Here is a 22,359-nt window from a genome sequence, read left to right as displayed (position 1 = left end):
GTCCAGTCCGTTGGTTAATAAGCTTGATTTGTTTTCTTGATTTCAGAGAATTTCCTTCACAGAATTAGGCTTCTAAGTATCTTTTATCACTTGTTTCTTATCTATAACTTAAATAATTTGACTTTAGCAGTGAAACTTGTATTATATTCTTATAGTGCATCCTACTTTAGGGTTGAGAGATTTTTATAACTATTTTCTCACTTCATGGAGAATAAGAAAATGGTGACTTTCAGAGAAATAGTGTTGCTTGGAAGGAAAGAACCAGCATTGATAGCCTGCCCACCATAAGAAATTATATTAGCTATTCTGGTACATATTATAACAAGGTAATGTGAGAAGTATTCATTGGTTATGCCTCTTTTGGCTTCTCTTGGTTTTTAAAAATTATTTCTATTTGCTGGTCAAGTTGTAACTGATTTTGATTGCTGTGGGATAGAGCACTCCTGTGTCATAGAAATGTAGCAGATAATAATGCTTACCAAATAGCCCATATATCTCTCAAGTCTCAGCCCCTGTTGACTGAAGCAGAATCATGTGTTTGGTTCTGACCTTTTAACTATAATGTGTGTTAACTTTGGGCTGAACACTAAAAAGCCCTTGAGCCAATTCAGCTCCTCTTCCCCTGACCTGTACACAAAGGAGGAGCAGTGTACCTGGGTCCCTCAGTAGCTTTATGGAGCAGACTTTCCTCTGACCCATGCAGGATATATTCTCTCATTGATAAAAATAAATAAATAAATAAACTTGCTTGTAATGCCCAGGAGATTGAGGAGTAGTGTGCTACCTTGTTAGACCCTAGTCTCATCTGGATTATATAATTCAATTAAATACAATACAATAAAATATTCCTTTATCCTAAAATCAATTTTAGGATTTATACCATCAAAATGATTAAACCATTTTTAAATTATTTTGATAGCTGCAGATGGATCTGTTCCAGTCCCTTTGCGATTTGTTCCTCTCAGTCCTGGACGCTACCCTTGCAAAATTTTGTTGACATCAAAGTACGATGTGCGTCTGTATTGCATTGAAGGTGTGGTAAATGAAGAACGTCCAGAGGCCAGATTTGATTTTGAAACACCAGCATTTGAAGCCCTTACCCAGAATATTCCAATTGTAAGTACAAACTTTCTTTTTTCTTTTCTTGGTACTTTCTTTATTCCCACTGCCACTGTCTCAAAGTTTTCTTCAAACCTTTCATCTAAACTAGTACTGATTCCTAATTGCATTGTGTGTGGCTATTTGTTACTCCAATTTGATGTCACAGTTTTATTCCTGAATATAAATGTTATCATATTACTCACCTATTTCTGCTGCATCTCTTTGCTTAAAAAGTTAACTCCAATATCCTTAACCTATCATCAGACTAAGCAGACTCATGGTCTCTCAGATCACTCTGCCCAAATTCAGCTGTGACCTTAAAATATGATTAAGATGGGCTCATACGCACTAAGACCAGTGATTGGCTATTGTTGTTGCTGTTCAGTCGCTCAGTCCTGTCCGACTCTTTGTGACACCATAGACTGCAGCACACCAGGCTTCCCTGTCCTTCACCATCTCCTGGAGCTTGCTCAAATTCATGTCTATTGAGTCGGTGATGCTATCCAACCATCTCATCCTCTGTTGTCGCCTTCTCCTCCTGCCTTCAATCTTTTCCAGCATCAGGCCCTTTTCTAATGAGTTGGCTCTTCTCATCAGGTGGCCAAAGTATTGGAGCTTCAGCTTCAGCCATCAGTCTTTCAATGAATATTCAGAGTTGATTTCCTTTAGGTTGACTGGTTTGATCTCCTTGAAGTCCATGAGACTAGCTATTACTTGGCTATAAGTGAGTGATGATAACGTAGACAAAGGTAATTTTTAAGGAATTTTTTTGACACTGATATGTTTCTATCTTTATTTTCATGGTTTAGAATAATGAAACAAAGAATGAATGGAAATTTCACGTTACTGTAGAAGGAGAATGGTTTCATGGACCTCCTATTTTATATGTCGGACCAGGTGAAACTGTGGATTATCCTCTCACATTCAAACCTATTTTTGAATGTGAGATTATGGTATGAACTCATTGATCTTTTCCCCCCTAGCAATAATATGTCGATAAACCAATGTGATGTTAACCTCTACAATTTATGATAGATTTTCTTGCAGAAAAGTTATATTTTCCATGAATTTGATCATTGATATTCCTTCTGCTTGAAACTTTAATAAATGTTTTAATTTGAGGTATAAATATTCTGAAAGTCACATTGTCATAGGCTTCAATATTTATATCTAGGTTAATTTTATGTAAAATGTTTAACAAAGTAAAATCATTGCTTTGTTTTTATTCAGTAAGGAAGTTTATATGTCAGAAAAAATTGTCTTAAGTCTTATTTCTTTGACAAGTATGTAAACAGCATGAGAATGCCTATTAAACTCTGTCACTTAGTGAAAGTGAAAAGAAATAAAGAGCTTTTCACAGGAAATCCGTCTTCATTCATTCAGTAGAAGTATTTATATGTAAACTGGATAAGTCAGTGACTAACACCTTCTTGAAAGCTCATTTCATTAATCAGATTCAAAATTCCTAAGACAGAAGAAATTGTTGACTTCTAACTGTCACTCCTATAGAGCTGAAATTTGACTGATTTGTCACAGGGCAAGCTGATTCTACAAAATGAAGTAGATGGTATGGAGCATATCTTTGACATAAAAGGAATTGGAAAAAGACCCCTGGCCTTGGAACACATCATTATAGACTGTCAAGTGGGGGAAATGACAAATAAACCCATAATGGTGCCAAATTATACACCAAGCATCCTAACATTTAAGGTAAGTTTGTTTTTTTAAATATGAAAGTGTTTTCAGAAATAGTACATTGAATTGTATGAAATTTAAAAACATAATTTTACTTAACTAGGTAAAGCAGTGTGATACAAGGAGATGGTTAGAATTCTTCTTATTAGTCCAACAGGTTTTAAACTGCCATTTCTTATAAAGTTGAATTAGCACCAAACAAGTTTTATATCTTAAGTGTTAGTATATAATCATAAAACATATTAAAATTTACTTATTTGAGTCATGTGTATTTTTACTTGAAGATATTGTGGCATGATAATGAAATATCTTTTCAAAAAAACTTTTAAACAGCTTTTGAAATGGTAATGTGATATCTGCAGGCATGAAATTTCAAAAGTGTATCCTGTCACTTACCAGTATGAATAATAGTGAGAATATGAAGAAATACATAATTATTTATATCTTATTTATTATGAGGTTTTATTCTTGACCTTCCTCACTTGATATGTTTAAGCAAATCTGAAAATAATTTTTTCTACTCCCTACTCCCATATTTATCTACAAATTATGTGTTCAGTAGGATCCTCAGAGAAGCTTCAAATATCTATCCATCATAGATGCCTGTATCTAGTTTTAGAGGGTGCTTCAGAGGTTTAAAAATTCGCTGGGTTTGTTCTCTGCTACTTTTGGTAATCTTGAAAATTATGTGCTTTGATTTTCTTCTTCTTTCCTTACTGGATTACAAATGGAGTGAATATTATGAATGAAAATTTTATTTTCTTACTCCCGTGCTAAAACTCTTCACTGTCATCTCTTGCCATCAGATCTAGTCCATGCTCCTTGAAGTGGCCCATGTGCTTCAAAAGTATGTTTGCTCAGCTTCGTCTCTTACCACTCTTGCCTCCAGCCACACTTAGGCCACTGTATACAGTATTTCCTTTTGCTACTATCTAGAAATCTTTATCCAACTCCCTGTCTTCCGCTTCTCTGTGCTTAACTCCATTTCATTCTTTAGGGCAAGTACTTATTAGATGCCACTTTTCTGAGAATCTTTCTAGATACCCATAAACCTGGATTATAGATGCCTTTCATGTGCTTCTGCAACATTTTTTTTTTTACCTTTTCCACAATCATGTACATTATATCTTATTGCTATTACCTATTTATTGTTCTCCACCAGATTATTTACTATGAGGAAAGGAGCATATGCCCTCCTATCCACACTTACCTAGCATAAATCATAGTGCATAGGTGCTTAGTCATTCATGTCTGATTCTTTTTGACCCCATGGACTGTAGCCTGCCAGGCTCTCTCTCCATGCAATTTTCTCCACAAGAATATTGGAGTGAGTTGCCTGGCCCTCTTCCAGGGGATCTTCCCCACCCAGAGACTGAACCCATGTCTCCTTTCTCTCCTGCATTGCAGGTAGATTCTTTACTGCTGAGCTACCTGGGGAGGCCGTAAATCATAGTATCAAGCACATAATAGTTTTTCCAAGAAGATTTGTTTAATAAACAGATACAAACACAATGGGTAGCATTTCAATTGGAAAGAAAGAGGGAAAGAAAAAAGGAAATAAAAGAAAAGAATAAGAAAATCATGACTATTTAGATTTGCTATAAATAAGGAAAGAAGTCATTTTTCCACCACTCCCTTTCCCTTTCCAGAATTCACTGATGAGCAAGGAATTTTGTTTTAAGAGTTTGATGAAAGCAGGTTAAAGAAAATATCTTTTAATATCTTAACATTGGTTGTTGTTATGGCAGAGGTGATGTTGGTAGGTTTTTAAAATTTCATCCTTCAGAATTAATGCATTGTTTTTTTTACTGTAGGCTTTTAAAAATAATAAGTATGCTATGTTAACTATGAAAAGTTAATGTATTTTTCTAATTAAATGTAGAAGTAGGTTTTTATATAACAAAATTATTCTCATAAGAAATAATAATTAAAGTCTATATTTCTGTTGTTTCAATAGACAAATAAAACTGAAGAATCTAGTTACTTTTACCTTTAGAATGTAAATTTTCCCTGAGGCCTTTTTCTGTAATTAAAGATGTTACATATTAAATTGTTTAAATATAATTTCATTCAAGTACTAATAATACTGAACATGTATTCTAGTTCTTTTATATTTCTACATTTAAATAACACCAAGAATTATAAAAGAACAAAAACATATTTAAAACCTAAAACACATATTCTTAGAGATATTAGAATAAAGTATCACCTTTCTTTATTTGAAAATCACCATTATTTTTAATCAGCATGTACTAATGAGCATTATCAATTTGCCATTTCTATTCATTTATTATATTGGAATCATTGCTGGTATTTCAGTGGAAATTCTATTGAGAAACAACTGAGGTGCTACAAAGGAGAAAGGCTAGACTGGAAACTTTGACCTATAGTGTCAGGTTTCATCTTGCACTTGCTTTGAAACCAGTGACATGCTTCTGATTCTCTGTGCACTCAGGGTTGGTTCACACTCTCCCCCCACTCCTTCAATACCTTCCTCATTGTTGGACTATTTTTCTTAATCTGTAAGTATTCTCAAAGGTTTTTCATTACAAGATAAAACTTGCCTCTAACAATACCCCTTCAGCTATTGCCTTCTATGTTTTTTTGTGATTGCTAAACTTCTTGAAAAAGCATTATTTACATGATGACTTCTTACTTCATGGTGGTCCATTTGTAGCTCCTCTACTCTGTTGAAACTGCAGCCGCAAAGATCATCTGTAAGTTTTGTTCAAGAAAAATCAATTATTTTCCCAAATTATCTGCCCTAAAACTCCTTTAATGTTTGGCACTATCTGCCTTCTTAACTTCCCAGGTGGTGCTAGTAGTAAAGGACCCGCCTGCCAATGCAGGAGACATCAGAGGTGGGGGTTCAATCCCTGGGTCAAGAAGATCCCTGGAGGAGAGTGTGGCAACTCACTCCAGTATTCTTGCCTCGAGTATCCCCTGGACAGATGAGCCTGGCCGGCTGAAGTCCATGGGGTCACAGAGTCAGACACGACTGAAGCAACTTAGCAAGCATGCAGCACACTGTCTTAACACTCTTCACCCTTTATTTTATATCTTTCTATATTCCTCATTTCCATGCCATTTCTTGGTTGTTACTTATCTGGTCCTTTTATTCCTCTAACCTTCTCATTTCTTTTTAAAGTTCTACCTTCTAAAGCACCCTCATATCTGTACCACATCACACTTGGCAGTTTCTTGGTTTCAGACTATCATTTAGGTACAAGTGGCAAATTTATACTTTTACTCTAGATGTATTAGCTTCAGCCTCTCATTTTTGACTGCTTACTTTATACCTCCACTTTGACAGTCTGCTAACAACTCAAACTCAGTATATTCTTTTAATATCTTTTCCTTTTTCTATTTTTCATTACTGCTATTCTTTTTTATGATGTTTTGAATTTTTAAAAGCCTTTTTACTATATTAATCTCATTGCTACAAGAATAGTTTGCAATAGAATGTTGAGACTTCCCTAATAGGAAAAATAATATAAAAATGATGGAATATAATAAGCAATATAGGTAAAATGCTATGGCATTTTATCAAAGTGACCAGGTAGTAGGAGATAGTTGTGCAATAAGGAAAACAGGAGACCTGGGACTTCCAGAGTAGTGGAGTTTCATAAATCTGTTCCTCCTTAAAAGCAATAAAAACACTGACAAAAACTGTCAAAATGAAATTTTAAATCTTGAAATTAAACAAAGATTTCCAACAATCTGAGGAGTATTTACTCAAGAAAAACTGAATCCTGGTAACAGTGGAGTAATTTGTCGCACTTTGACTTGACCTATTTCTGTCCCCCTCTCCGCTGCTCTGCAGTCTTGCAACCACAGTGGCTATGAAAACTGCAACCTTGCAAACAAAGGAAGAGGCAGACTGAGTATGACTCTGCTCACAATTCCCACCCCAGTACATTGTCACAATTTGACCTTTCTCGTAGGTCTCTAGCAACACCCCTCCCCACGAGTGAGGGATTGTCATCTTTTGACTTGTGACATATCTTGCTCTGATGAAAAGGACTTATCCTTAGGACACTTGCCAAAAATATTCAAATAGTTTGGCATTGCAGTTGCCTGAGGCGACAAAACCAGTTGTGACCAAATAGAGTTTAACTAAAAACTTGAAGATGTGGGGATTAAGATATGTGCAGCGAATTTCACAATTCTGACATGTCCCTGGATAACATGCAGGCCACATGCATATACAGAGTGGTGTGATTGCCCAGGGAAGGCCTGAGAGGGTGCCAGTTTTTTCATCTCTGGCTGATGGAGAGATGCTGTGTGAGCTAGAAGTTAAGGCTAAGGTAGAGCTGTAAACCACCTAAGTGCTGAAGGTGTGCCCGCAACACGTTTGCAGTGCTCCTTGACAAAGGGTAAAAGATTTATTATTTCAGGCATGTAAAAAACTTGTGACAAACTATATGCATACCTTGGAGATATTTGGTTTGGGTTCCAGACCACCACCACAATAAAGCAAAATAACAATGAAGTAAGTCATACAGATTTTTCTTTCCCACTGCATATAAAAGTTATACTTTATGCTGCACTGCAGCTTAAGTATGCAATAGAATTGTTTTAAAAGGACGTACATACCTTCATTAAAAAATACTTTATTGCTAAAAAATGCCAAGACAATTAGAATAGTAACATCGAAGATCATTGATAACCATAATAATTATAAAAACAATGAAAATGTATGAAATATTCCAAAAATTATCAAAGTGTGACAAAGTGAGAAAATACTATTGAAAAAATGGCACTTACAGACTTGCTCAATGCAGAGTTGCCATTGTGCTTCAAGTGATATCTTGAAGAAAGTGAAAAAACAGTCCACAGAATGAGAGAAAATATCCACATGACCAATATCTGATAAGGGCCTTGTTTCTAGAATATATAAACATCTTTTACAATTTAATAATGAAACAAGTAACACAGTTTTTTAAATGTGTAACGAGTCTTAACAGTTCTCCCAAAAGTACATGCAAATGAACAATAAACACAGGAAAAGATATTGAACATCATCAATCCTTCAGTTCAGTGGCTCAGTCATGTCTGACTCATTGCTACCCTGTGGACTGCAGCACGCCAGGCCTCCCTGTCCATCACCAACTCCTGGAGTTTACTCAAACTTATGTCCATTGAGTCAGTGATGCCATCCAACCATCTCATCTTCTGCTGTCCCCTTCTCCTCCCGCCTTCAATCTTTCCAGGCATCAGGGTCTTTTCCAATGAGTCAGTTCTTCGCATCAGGTAGCCAAAGTGCTGGAGTTTCAGCTTGAACATCAGTCCTTCCAATGAATATTCAGTCCATCCAGTCCTTTAGGATGGACTGGTTGGATCTCCTTGCAGTCCAAGGAACTCTCAAGAGTCTTCTCCAACAACACAGTTCAAAAGCATCAATTCTTCCGCACTCAGTTTTCTTTATAATCCAACTCTCACACCCATACATGACTACTGGAAAAACCATAGCCTTGACTAGACAGACCTTTGATGACAAAGTAACGTCTGTGCTTTTCAATATGCTGTCTAGGTTGGTCATAACTTTCCTTCCAAGTAGTAAGCATCTTTTAATTTCATGGCTGCAATCACCATCTGCAGTGATTTTGGAGCCCAGAAAAATAGTCAGCCACTGTTTCCACTGTTTCCCCATCTATTTCCCATGAAGTGATGGGACCAGATGCCATGATCTTAGTTTTCTGAATGTTGAGCTTTAAGCCAACGTTTTCACTCTCCTCTTTCACTTTCATCAGGAGGCTCTTTAGTTCTTCTTCACTTTATGTCATAAGGGTGATGTCATCTGCATATCTGAGGTTATTGATATTTCTCCCGGCAATCTTGATTCCAGCTTGTGCTTCCTCCAGCCCAGCATTTCTCATGATGTACCCTGCATATAAGTTAAATAAGCAGGGTGACAATATACAACCTTGACATCCTCCTTAATCACAATGAGATACCACTTCACACTCACTAGGATGACTATTATAAAAATGATATACAAAAACCTTTGAGAGAAGCTGTAGAGAAAATAGGAACCATCGTGCACTGTTGGTGGGAAAGAAAAATGGTGCAGCCATTTTGGAGAAGACTTTTGGAAAGCAGTAATTTAAAAGATTGGGCATCCTATGTCCCAGCAGTTCTACTCTAAGATATATGTCCATAAGAAATTAAAATCTATGTGTACTCAAACACTTCTACATGGTTTCATACCTGCATTATTCATAATAGACAAGAACAGAAACACCCCACATTTTCATCAACTTATGAATGGAGACACAAAATGTGTTTTTTATATGATTTAATGCCATTCATCAGTAAAAAGGAAATGATGTGCTGATAAACGCCACAACATAGGTGAAACTTGAAAACATTATGCTAAGTGAAAAAGAGCTAGTCACAAAAGACCGTATACTGTATAATTTCTTTTTATGAATTGTTCAGGTTAGGCAAATCTATAGAGGGACAAAGTAGATTAGTATTTGCCTGTACAGAATGGTGGAGGGGGGCAAGATGAAAGTACTCACTAAGGTGAAAGTTGAATCTAGCCAACAACAGTTATAGTCAGATGCTGCTTAAATATTATATGCTATATTAATATTGATTATATTAATATTTATATACTATATAACATTGATTATATTAATATTTACATACTGTATTAATATTGATGTAGAAATTCATTGAAGTGGTTTATCTTTTGTATATCAAATTGCATAAAGAAACTTCTGCATGGCCTATAAAAGCTACTCTGATTGTATAAACATCAGTGATCTTGCTACCAGTAGCAAAAGAAAATAAACATTTTTATTGTGTTATATTTTTCCTTAAGTCTCCAATTTTTCTTCTACTATATGTCTATATTTTATGGGTTGCTTTTCACTTAAAAGTGTACAGTTTCAATGAAAATATTTAAGTTAAATTTCAGCTTTTTCTATGCTTCAGCTTGTTATACTAATTTCATGGAAATGTTGACATCATGTGATTCCTGTTTTTGGATTCTCTTTTCTAGGTATCTTTAGATCTTCCGATAGTATGGGGAAACCCAGACATCACCGTAGACCCTGATAACACGGTTCCATATATTCTACATGTGTGCCCTTGGAAGCGGGGTATATTCAAAGGTAAGAAAATTGTTAATAAAATATTATTAACTACCATACTGGAAAACATGCATGATGAGAAGAAATTAAAAAGTAATTTACATTTCTTGTTTCTAATAAGTGATCCAGAGGGAAATTTAGTTTTCTATTTAAGTCATTAGCTTTCTAAATAATCAGTGCTTTGGGGCATACATTTCATCTATAGTGCTATACTTTCTTGTCCATTTATTTGAATTTGTAGGGCAAATTCCTGGAAGTAGAAATATTTAGTTAAGGCATTAACATTTAAAATTAGGGTGTGTGTTAGTTACTCACTTGTGTCTGACTCTTTGCAACCCCATGGACTGTAGCCCGCCAGGCTTCTCTGTCCATGGAATTCTCCAGGCAAGAATGCTGGCTGCTGCTGCTGCTAAGTCACTTCAGTCATGTCCGACTCTGTGCGACCCCATAGATGGCAGCCCACCAGGCTCCTCCGTCCCTGGGATTCTCCAGGCAAGAACACTGGAGTGGGTTGCCATTTCCTTCTCCAATGCATGAAAGTGAAAAGTGAAAGTGAAGTCGCTCAGTCGTATCCGACTCTTAGCGACCCCATGGACTGCAGCCTACCAGGCTCCTTCATCCATGGGATTTTCCAAGCAAGAGTACTGGAGTGGGGTGCCATTGCCTTCTCCAAAGAATGCTGGAGTGGGTAGCTATTCCCTTCTCCAGGGGATCTTCTCAACCCAGGGATCGAACCCGTGTCTCCTTCATTGCAGGCAGATTCTTTACCATCTGAGCCACCAGAGAAGCCCCAAAATTGGAATAAATACTTGCAAATAGTTATACCAATTTATGAGCCAGACAGCGTCCTATGAGAATATTTCTTTATAAGACTAGGTATTTTAAAAACACGCACATATAATATACTTAATTGATACATGAAAAATAGGTTAAAGGCTTTGGTACATGTGAAGTTTTCTTCCTTTTTTTTCTAATAAAGCATCCATTTATACAAATTGCCTGATGGTCCCTGAAAAGAGTTGCTTGCTTGGGAATAGGAGTGAGGGATATTCCTACAAACCTTTTGATGGAAGAGGGGTTGGAGGTAAAGAAGAGTAACAGGGAATAACTGAGGAACTGTAATTCATCAAAGAAATAATTGTTGTATTTGGAAGACAATTCAGTGTCCCGTGGTGGTTTGATCCTGTTGAGGAAATTGTTAAAATGTTGGTAAATGGATACAGTTTAAAAGTGTAGAAAGCACATAGAGAGTAGGCTGAATGCCAGTGCTATTAACAAGCAGAAGGGAAATTTCAGAATGGCAACCACTGTGATCCAGTTACTACTGCTGTCATAGAATATTCTGTGAGTGAAGAGCCAACTCACCCCACCCTCACTCTCTACTTCTAATTGGCTTGACCCCACGTGTCACCATAGTCATAGCTGTTAGCATCTTATGAAATCTTCCCATCACTTTTCAGGCACTTGACTTTGCAAAGCCCGTTATTATTCTCCATGTAATAGGTAGATTTTTGAGCTACAGTGAGCCTATTTCAGCATTTCAATAAAGTAGCATTTTTTGCCATTTTTATGATAATTCAGAAGATTTTAATTGATTTTAAGAAATATAAATTTCAGTTTTTATTCTCATCATCAAATGACAGTCCTAATGATAGTTTTTCCTTAGTTTTAGAATTTAGATTAATGTTTCATAAAGGATAACAAGTCATTCAGAATTGCCATTATTATTTTTGATATAGGTAAGCAATTTGAGTTTTCTGTCCTGTAAAAGGCAGTAAGGTCTGCTATGTGTGAGAAGAAATGTAAGAGGAACTTTAAATAGTAGAATGTTGTTGAATTAGGAGTGTTTATGACTCCATTAAGCAAAATAGAGCCAGTGATCCATGAATCAGACTCAAAGTTATAGAAATGGAGCTAAGAAAAATTAAATAATCAGATTTAATATGTCTTTATATAGTCATTTTTGTTGATTTTAGCAGCATTTTAGAAATGCTAAAAATTTCAAAACATATTTTCAAATTTCAAAACATTTTCACTCATCAGATGAGGACTCAGCATGCTGGTTTGAAGGACTTTAGAAGAAATTTGGAAACATTAAAGGCAACTCAGGGCATATTGTTAGGTGAGATGAATTAGTAAATATTGCTGGCTACACAAGAGCCCTTGCAGGCTTCATAATTTTGAAAAATATTTGCAAGACATTTTCATGATTGTGCTTCCCAGGGTGGTCCCTTAGATTTGAATTAATGTTACCATTATGATTTGGACAGGCTAAGACTGTAAGGAAGGCAAACTCCATTTTTATTGATATTACTGTTGGAAGGCTTCTACAACATTTTAAGTAGTGGAGATGTAATTGCTTCTGAACAGTTGTTAATCTGTTGTAATATAAATAAAACTGGACTAAAATTTTCATACATATATGAGAATGTTCCTATTTGTACTGGTTAAAGAAGTATGTCAGTGTCTGTGTGTGTTTGTGTGTATCACTGGTCTTGAAAACTTTGTGCATGTTTTTAGTTCTATACTTAATTATATAAATAGTTATTTACAAAAGGCCTATAATTTGGAAAGTCTTGATGAGTATAGTAGTTATAAACAAAGCTGACCTTCAACCAGTTACACTCTGTTAAAATATTTTCACAGATGCTTTTCCTCATATGTTGGCAATCCTTAATTGTTTGAACTCCACTGTAATGCAACTTTTGAACTCTAGCCTCCACAGCCTATCCCTTTGGCCCCCAGCCTCCCCAATAATTCAGCAAGATATAAAGGGTTAGCACAAGCCTCAGAATTTGGATCCAGCGTCCTTTCTGATTGATCCTGGCTGGAAAATAGGTTTGTTAATTGTTTCAGATATTACTACTGGATACAAAGATAAATATTGTGTGGCTCGTGCCTCCTGGGATTTCGTATCTGGTGGTAGAAATACATATCCATAAATCATCTAGTACAAGGTACACTTTGATATACCACAAGTTTAAACATGACACTGAAAATGGAAAACATTAACCCTAAAACAGTGGGAGTCTGAGAGGGTTTCTTAAGGGATAATGGTTTTGATCTGGACCTTAAAGCCGGACCTTTGAGCTGGGACTTATCAGCCAATATGGTGAGCAGAGCAGAGGAAACAACCTTATTGAAAACACAGAAAAGATATTTTCTGTAAGTAATGAATAGCAGGGGTATGTATCTGTGGCAGCCAAAGCAGAGTGACATATAGTTAAAAATATTGGCAGACTTTGTTGTATGGAATTTTTGTTTTACATCTTACTGCAGTTGCAGCCATTGAAGATTTCTGAGGGGCGTGAGACAACTGAGTTTTAGAAAGAAAAGTCTAGAGATAATATACAAAACAGATAGAGAGCACAAGACAGGGTGGATAGATCTGAGAGATCATTTAGTGGACTTTAGCAATATTCTGGTTGATCAGTTCTCAATATTAGTTTGTGCCTCTTATACTGAAAGCAGACCCTGAGAGAAGAGTTTAATTGCAAGTAGTTTATTTGAGAGGTGATCACAGAAAGCACACTGGCTGAATGGAGAAGTAAGATGCTAAAGGGAAAAAGTCAGTAAAAGGTAAGATATATATCAAATTACTGCTGAGACCTGGGGAAACTTATTGGTAACTTTCTGAGAGAATTGTCAGGCTGAGGGGTAAGCAAATTGAGGTAAACATCCTCTAACTCCTCTCCATCAATCATTAATGTTTGTTCTTAGGGAAGATTACATGACAGTGAATCCCTACTGGAAAAAAGTCATAGGAAACCATTGGTGTGTATGGAAGCTGTCTGCCGAGGGGATTTTCATGGGGCACTGAGTTATATGTGGTATATACTATACTGGGTGTCATGGCATATTGACTGATAGGTAAGAATTTTGAAAAATAGATGGATTTGGAATTATCACAGCAGCCTGAAGTGAGCTACAATCATGTTTCATATGTACCCAGGTGGAGGTTTTAATTTGAATGCCTCTATCGCCATGGAACAAAAACATAATATTGACCATTTAAATGAAGATTGAAGACAGACCAAACAAGTCCAATGATAGTCAGTTAAAAAACAGAAGGAAAATTTCAGGAAAAGTGACAGTGGAAAATGATGCTATAGCAGCTTATGTTTCAAGGGAATCAGAGTCTAGGATGGGAGATTAGCGTATACGACATGTATTAGGGACTGTGTTGGCTAGTAAACACTAGTAAACGGAAAGGTAAGAAAGTATAATACTGAGCAGAGGAAAAAGTTGGGTTTCCGGACAGACCAAGTAAAGGCGTTTAGTAAACTCACTGGGGTCTCTGAAGCTGGGATGGTCCTTTGGAATCGTCCCAAGTTTGGACAAGGGGACTGGGCCTTTACGCTGCTGTGTTGTTTCAGTTCAGTTCAGTTTAGTCGCTCACTCATGTTTGCCTATTTGCGACCCCATGATCCGCAGCTCGCCAGGCCTCCCTGTCCATCATCAACACCCGGAGTCCACCCAAACCCGTGTCCATTGAGTCGGTGATGCCATCCAACCATTTCATCCTCTGTTGTCCCCTTCTCCTCTTGCCCTCAGTCTTTCCCAGCATCAGGGCCTTTTCCAATGAGTCAGCTCTTCACATCAGGTGGCCAAAATATTGGAGTTTCATTTTCAACATCAGTCCTTCCAATGAACACTCAGGACTGGTCTCCCTTAGGATGGACTGGTTGGATCTCCTTGCAGTCCAAGGGACTCTCAAGAGTCTTTTCCAACACCACAGTTCCAAAGCATCGACTCTTCGGTGCTCAACTTTCTTTATAGTCCAACTCTCACATCCATACATGACCACTGGAAAAACCATAGCCTTGACTAGATAGACCTTTGTTGACAAAGTAATGTCTCTGCTTTTGAATATGCTGTCTAGGTTGGTCATAACTTTCCTTCCAAGGAATAAGTGTCTTTTAATTTCATGGCTACAATCACCATCTGCAGTGATTTTGGAGCCCAGAAAAATAAAGTCAGACAATGTTTCCACTGTTTCCCCATCTATCTATGGGACTAGATGCCATGATCTTAGTTTTCTGAATGTTTAACTTTAAGCCAACTTTTCCACTCTCCTCTTTCACTTTCATCAAGAGGCTCTTTAGTTCCTCTTCACTTTCTGCCATGAGGGTGGTGTCATCTGCATATCTGAGGTTATTGATATTTCTCCCAGCAATCTTGATTCCAGCTTGTGGTTCTTTCAGCCCAGCGTTTCTCATGATGTACCCTGCATAAAGTTAAATAAGCAGGGTGATAATATACAGCCTTGACGTACTCCTTTTCCTATTTGGAACCAGTGTGTCGTTCCATGTCCAGTTCTAACTGTTGCTTCCTGACCTACATACAGGTTTCTCAAGAGGCAGGTCAGGTGGTCTGGTATTCCCATCTCTTGAAGAATTTTCCACAGTTTATTGTGATCCACACAGTCAAAGGCTTTGGGCTACCCTGGTAGCTCAGACGGTAAAGCGTCTGCCTACAATGCGGGAGACCCAGGTTCGATCCTGGGTCAGGAAGATCCCCTGGAGAAGGAAATGGCAACCCACTCCAGTATTCATGCCTGGAAAATCTCATGGACCAAGGAGCCTGGTGGGCTACAATCCATGGGGTCGCAAAGAGTCGGACATGACTGAGCAACTTCACTTCACTTCACTTTAAAGGCTTTGGCATAGTCAATAAAGGAGAAATGTTTTTCTGGAACTCTCTTGCTTTTTTGATGATCCAGCAGATATTGGCAGTTTGATCTCTGGTTCCTCTGCCTTTTCTAAAACCAGCTTGAACACCTGGAAGCTCACGATTCATATATTGCTGAAGCCTGGCTTGGAGAATTTTGAGCATTACTTTACTAGCGTGTGAGATAAGTGCAATTGTGTGGTAGTTTGAGCATTCTTTGGCATTGTCTTTCTTTGGGATTGGAATGAAAACTGACCTTTTCCCGTTCTGTGGCCACTGCTGAGTTTTCCAAATTTTCTAGCATATTGCGTGCAGCACTTTCACAGCATCATCTTTCAGGATTTGGAATAGCTCAACTGGAATTCCATCACCTCCACTAGCTTTGTTCGTAGTGATGCTTCCTAAGCCCCACTTAACATCACTTTCCAGAATGTCTGGCTCTAGGTGAGTGGTCACACCATCGTGATCATCTGAGTCGTGAAGATCTTTTTTGTACAGTTCTTCTATGTATTCTTGCCATCTCTTCTTAATATCTTCTGCTTCTTTAAGGTCCATACCATTTCTGTCCTTTATCAAGCCCATCTTTGCATGAAATGTTCCCTTGGTATCTCTAATTGTCTTGAGGAGATCTCTAGTCTTTTGCATTCTATTGTTTTCCTCTATTTCTTTGCATTGATCACTGAGGAAGGCTTTCTTATCTCTCCTTGCTATTCTTTGGAACTCTGCCTTCAAATGGGTATATCTTTCCTTTTCTCCTTTGCTTTTCACTTCCCTTCTTTCACAGCTATTTGTAAGGCCTCCTCAGACAGCCGCCTTGCTTTTTTGCATTTCTTTTTCTTGGGGATGGTCTTGATTCCTGTCATGAATCATGGACAATATCATGAACCTTGTCCATAGTTCATCAGGCACTCTGTGTATCAGATCTAGTCCCTTAAATGTATTCCTCACTTCCACTGTATAATAATCATAAGGAATTTGATTTAGGTCATACCTGAATGGTCTAGGGGTTTTCTCCACTTTCTTCAATTTCAGTCTGAATTTGGCAATAAGGAGTTCATGATCTGAGCCACAGTTAGTTCCCAGACTTGTTTTTGCTGACTGTATAGAGCTTCTCCATCTTTGGCTGCAAAGAATATAATCAATCTGATTTCAATGTTGACCATCTGGTGATATCCATGTGTAGAGTCTTCTCTTGTGTTATTGGAACAGGGTGTTTGCTATGACTAGTGCATTCTCTTGGCAGAACTCTATTAGCCTTTATCCTGCTTCATTCTGTACTCCAAGGTCAAATTTGCCTGTTACTCCAGGTGTTTCTTGACTTCTTACTTTTGCATTCCAGTCCCCTGTAATGAAAAAGACATCTTTTTGGGGTGTTAGTTCTAGAAGGTCTTGTAGGTCTTCATAGAACTGTTCAACTTCAGCTTCTTCAGCATTACTGGTCAGGGCATAGACTTGGATTACCATGATATTGAATGGTTTGCCTTGGAAACAAACAGAGATCATTCTGTTGTTTTTGCGATTGCATCCAAGTACTGCATTTCGTACTCTTTTGTTGACTATGATGGCTACTCCATTTCTTCTAAGGGATTCCTGCCCATAGTAGTAGATATAATGGTCATCCAAGTTAAATTCATCCATTCCAGTCCATCTTAGTTCACTGATTCCTAGAATGTCGATGTTCACTCTTGTTATCTCCTGTTTGACCACTTGCAATTTGCCTTGATTTATGCTGTGTTGTTTAGTCATTGAAAAGTGGACTACATGTGGAAGGAGGTTTGACCTTGGAGGAGGCTTGCTTTTTCCACTTAAGTCAATGTCTGAAGAGGGCTTGACCAGATGGTCATTTACCAGGATCATTCCTAGTAGCAACAGAAATAAGTCCTTCATTCCTGAACATGACTATGGTTGATGCAGCACAGCATTTACCACAGTTGCATTTGATGACGAATGAATATGAAGAGACAAGGGAGAAAAGAGAGTCAAGTGTACTTGGTGATAGTAAGCAACTCTAAGGAAGGTGATATCATTAACTGTGAGAGAGAAGCCATCAGCAGGATGGATTTCCTAGTTAGGGAGGGAAAGCCCATTTCTATCTTGATTTGAAGGTTATCTTTTTGTGTCAATAAATTTCTGGAAAATGGAAAAATATTGAATCAGCCAACCCTAGATATGAAAACATAGACCCTTAAAGGGAAACAGAAGCACAAAATCAAGCAAACAAAACCACCATGTATAAAGGCAGAAATGTGTTAGTAACTTAACACGTTAAGATATAATGGCTTAATTCTCTCCTTAACAACCACAAAATGACCTCTCTGGTCATTAGAATGTAAAAAGCTAATATTACTCTCCATTATTACAGTGTTAGTATGTAACAAAACATAGAAATGTAGTAATAGACTGTGGCTCATTTGTAATACTGAAATATGCAACTAAATTTCCACTTGCCTCAGGTAGAAACTTGATTTTTTTGTACAAGATCAATATTTAGATGGAGATGATTAGGCCTTAGTGATTAGCATATACTTTAGTAGCAGTAATCCTTATATTTATTTTCATTGTAATAGCATAATATGATTCACAAATAAGATTTAAAGATGGCTATAAACATGCATGTTCACAATGTATGTGCTCCTAATATAGCACTAAGAAAATGAACTTGTTAGGATTAAGGTTATACAGTTTGATACTTACCATTTTTTCTAAGAGTTCACTCCATTTTCTCTTTAATAATCTACATATAGCACATATGTCTCTGGCATAACTTTTCTGAGTTTATTATGAGGATGTCACACTAGTCAGCTCAGTGGACTCCAGCTTGTGAATATCAGGGTCATAATATAACTTTAGAAAGCAGATATTAATAACAGAGAGGTCACTATCTAAATTTGTAGGGATGCCTCTAGGGTACCATTTCTGTGAAGAGAAATGAAGAGTTATAAAGCTAAATAATTAATTTGGGGCTTGTGAAATCTGGGCCCCAAACCATGCAAGCATGAGCTCTTTGGCAATTTGGTTTTCACATTCCCAGTTATCACCCCAAAAGACAAGACTCCAGGCTTCCACAGAGTAGTCCATATTCCAGAACAGGTAGCATCTTCAGTGATGACTCAGTGCAGTGGATTGCTGCTTTAAAATTTTAAATTTTGTTCTTAGCTTGTATGTGTATTTAACTTAAAAATTTCATTTGAGAGGGTATTCTCTGAACATCTCTTCCAACATATTATAGAAATGGTGATCCCTGTTTATCTTTAAGCAGCTTTTATCTTGTTAACTTGTGCAGTTGATTTATTTAATGTAAGTATAAGACTTCACAGTGATCACTTATGAATGCCTACTTGTGAGCAACATGCTTTCATCTCCAGGGAAGAAGTCTTTAGAAATCATTACAATTGTTAATGACATTTGGTGGTGGTAGTTTAGTCGCTAAGGCATGTCTGACTCTTGTGACCCCATGCACTGTAGCCCGCCAGGCTCCTCTGTCCCTGGGATTTCCCAGACAAGAATACTAGTGTGGGTTGCCATTTCCTTCTCTAAGGGATCTTCCCAACCCAAGAATAGAACCTGTGTCTCCTGCCTTGCAGTCGGATTCTTTACCCACTGAGCCACCAGGGAAAACCATTTGTTTGTGACTAAAAAAGAAAAGGGTGAGATGAGGGAAAAATTTGGATATTGAATATCTTGTCTTTGTCTACAGAGTTGTAGAAGTTCACCAGGGTTATTTATTGAACTATGAGTCATTTAAATTTATGAACAAATATTAGGCTGAAATAATTAGGTATGTGAATCATGGCATGGTGGCCTAAAATGATCTCTAAACATTGAACAAGAAGATTTTTACACCTAAAACTAATTTAATGTTATGTGTAGATTTTATCTCAATTAAAAATATATATTAAAGACGTTTCATAAACCATTCACTTACAGTGTCAAGTATTTAATTGTTTAGCATACTACATGGACACAGTTCAATAGTATTCATTTTTTATTCCACAGTAGAAAAATAAATGCTGAGAATCCACATTTTAAGATGGTTTCCAGTCATGTTAGTAAATTTAGTCTCTACCCTGAGCATTTGAGATAAAGTAGTCTTAGTCTCTCTTATTTCCGTGACCCTTGACAGGCTGATAGCTCCAGAAAGTAGGTAATGATGGTAATTTTGAGGTAACCCACAATCACCCTGTATTTTTTTCAATGGCAGCTGAAGGTGCTTTTTCACTTGCTGAAAAGTGATTGTATTTATTCGGTTCAACACATCTGTGAATTATAACTAAGATTTATTTCTGCAAATTCGCAATTTGAAAGTTCTTATGCTGGAATGAGATCTATTATGACATTGGCACAAGAAAGCCTCCTCCAAACGATTGCAAAGAGGTTTTAGTCAGCTTTGCTAAAGACTTTTAAAAATTTCTGTTCAGTGAACTTCTGCTTAATGTCAAAACAAAGTGTTTAATGTGTGCATAACAAAGTTCTTATGTTAGGCCTATGTTTAAACAAGATAGGATTAGTTTTTATAGCTGGCGCCCCACTACTCTCTGATATAATACACTATCTAGAGAGAGATGTATTACCAGTTTGAAATACAAATTCAGTTCAAAATTTGATTTCTAATATTATGTGTGATGAGAAGCCTGCTTGTCATGTGTATATTCAGAATGTGATTCCGAGCAAGAGCAGTGCTATTTAAATTTGCATTTTTTATTTAAAGTCTGGGTAGTGTATTCTTGCTAACTGCCACATTGCAATGGCATAATTGCACATCTTTTACTTTGCTATCTCTTATCTTACTGTTACTGGGTTGCAAAGGAACATGTTCAAAAGGTGCATGTGACTTCAATCTCCAATTACATCGTTCTCTGGTTGGGCAGCCTTGGCGGTATACTTAGCGTCTCTGATTATCAGATTTTTTTTACGTGTAAAATATAGATAATACTTAAACTTTCAGGGTAGTTATGGGCATAAAATGGAGATATATGAAAAGTGCTCATCTGGTAGGTCTTAAACTAATATTTAGCACCCTTACTTAATATGCTAACTCCATTTTTGAAAATTCTCTAACATGATATGGATATATGGGAGGATTTAGGGCTTCTTTTGTTTCCACTCTCTCCTAGTTGATCTCATTGAAAATGCCAGAGGTGGTTCTATCAAAAGCTTGGCTGAAATAGAATTTGGATCTTGCTGGCTTATTCCCACCAGTGTTGTAGACTGTATACAGTTAATAGGAGCATAAAAACCAGTTAGATGCCACTGGTATTTCAAAATAAATGCTGGCTGCTGTAAATGCCATAAAGCATTTTCATGCTGTTTTAGGTGAAGGAAATGCTTTGCAAAAACAGGGCCTTGAGGCAGTGCAGAGAGAATGAATTGAGTTTGTTTGGATCCTCTCATGGTCCTCTGGGCTCTCCTCTTAGTTTTCCCTCTCTCTGCTTTCCCAGACAGCCTCTGCTCTGATAGTTGATAAAAGCTCTACCTGCCTGAGTGGGATTAACCTGGGTGAGGCTTGTGAACACTAGGTATGTCTTCCTGCTCCAACCCCAAAGTCAAAATCAGCATTAACTCTAGTCTCAAGGTCTACTCATATAATTGGCTCGAGATAAATTCATACATGTTAATAGATCAAAGAAGGAGGCAAATCTTGCATTTTCTGCCTTTGCGCAGGATGTTCTGTCCTCTGAGTGCCAGGCTAACACTGGCCTGCAGACCAACACCTGACATGTAGCAGCAGGTATCGGGTTAGTATCAAAGGGAAGAAGTAACACAGTTCAAAAATTATTTCTAAAATATTTTTTAAATTGCTTAGTAGTACAATAAGAGAAGTGCAGTAAAATATGAGTACAAGGAAGATTTACAAACTTGGAGAAAAGCATACATTCAGAAACTGCATCTATTCTGTCAAACTAAGATACTCCTGAGATTCCAGTGTTTGCCTTGGAACCCACATTTAATTGGTACAACATTCACTCATAATCAATGATCAGGTATCAGAGACATAGTTCTCCCTGGGAATGCAAGGCAGGCTGTAGATGCTTTCTTGAATATAAGTTCAGGTTGCTCTTGGAAGAAGGCTCTAGTGGCTACTGAATCTACCCTATGATGTTCTGGTTAAAAAGTTCATATTTCAATTCTGAACTACTGATATATATAAAATACACCTATATATAATATATATGCATATACATATACACATATATATCATTGTTATTAAGAAGATAAAACTTTCTCCTCTTATCCTTTCTCCTTGTGTGTATATGTTATGTGTGTGTGTGTCCTGCTTTACTAGTCAAAAGAATTTGTGTATTTTGTAAGGAGTTATTTACAGTAAAATGAAAATATGATTTAGCAAGTCATGGGCTTTTCTCATGTAAAATTTTTACTGAAGAGTCTCAGAGAGGGGAGTTTATTGTAAAAAATTTATTCATACATTTATATGAAATTTTTCAAATTCAAAGCATCCTTCAAAGAGGCTTTCTAGTATATAAGAAATTAAACATAACCTGTTGAAATTAAGAGGGTTAAAGTTTCAGAAATTCCGAAACTTTAAAACCATTTTTTGTCTTTTAATTTTTGCTCTCTCTTTTATTGAAGTATACTTGATACACACACACACACACATATTATTTTTTAATAATATTTTCCATTATGGTTTATCACAGAATATTGACTGTAGTTCCCTGTGCTATGCAATAAAACCTTGTTTATCCATTCCATATATAAGAGCTTATATCTGCTAAACACAAACTCCCATTCTATTCTTCCCCCACCCCCCTCCCCACCGGCAACCATGAGTCTG

At 36.9% G+C, this 22,359-nt stretch overlaps 1 protein-coding gene across 4 annotated transcripts in view; it reads left to right on the top strand.

Moving 5' to 3' along the window:
• CFAP47 (cilia and flagella associated protein 47) overlaps positions 1-22,359 on the top strand; it is a 485,875-nt gene that overhangs the window by 303,226 nt on the left and 160,290 nt on the right. For all 4 annotated transcript variants that reach the window (XM_061410459.1, XM_061410458.1, XM_061410460.1 and 1 more), the window contains 4 exons: positions 920-1,116; positions 1,911-2,054; positions 2,638-2,811; positions 9,806-9,917. In XM_061410459.1, the coding sequence (XP_061266443.1) occupies positions 920-1,116; positions 1,911-2,054; positions 2,638-2,811; positions 9,806-9,917 (627 nt within the window). The remainder of the gene's footprint in view (positions 1-919; positions 1,117-1,910; positions 2,055-2,637; positions 2,812-9,805; positions 9,918-22,359) is intronic.

The sequence above is a fragment of the Bos javanicus genome, chromosome X (genome assembly GCF_032452875.1).
Source record: "Bos javanicus breed banteng chromosome X, ARS-OSU_banteng_1.0, whole genome shotgun sequence".
Lineage (NCBI taxonomy): Eukaryota > Metazoa > Chordata > Mammalia > Artiodactyla > Bovidae > Bos > Bos javanicus.
This window is presented reverse-complemented; position numbering and strand designations above follow the sequence as displayed.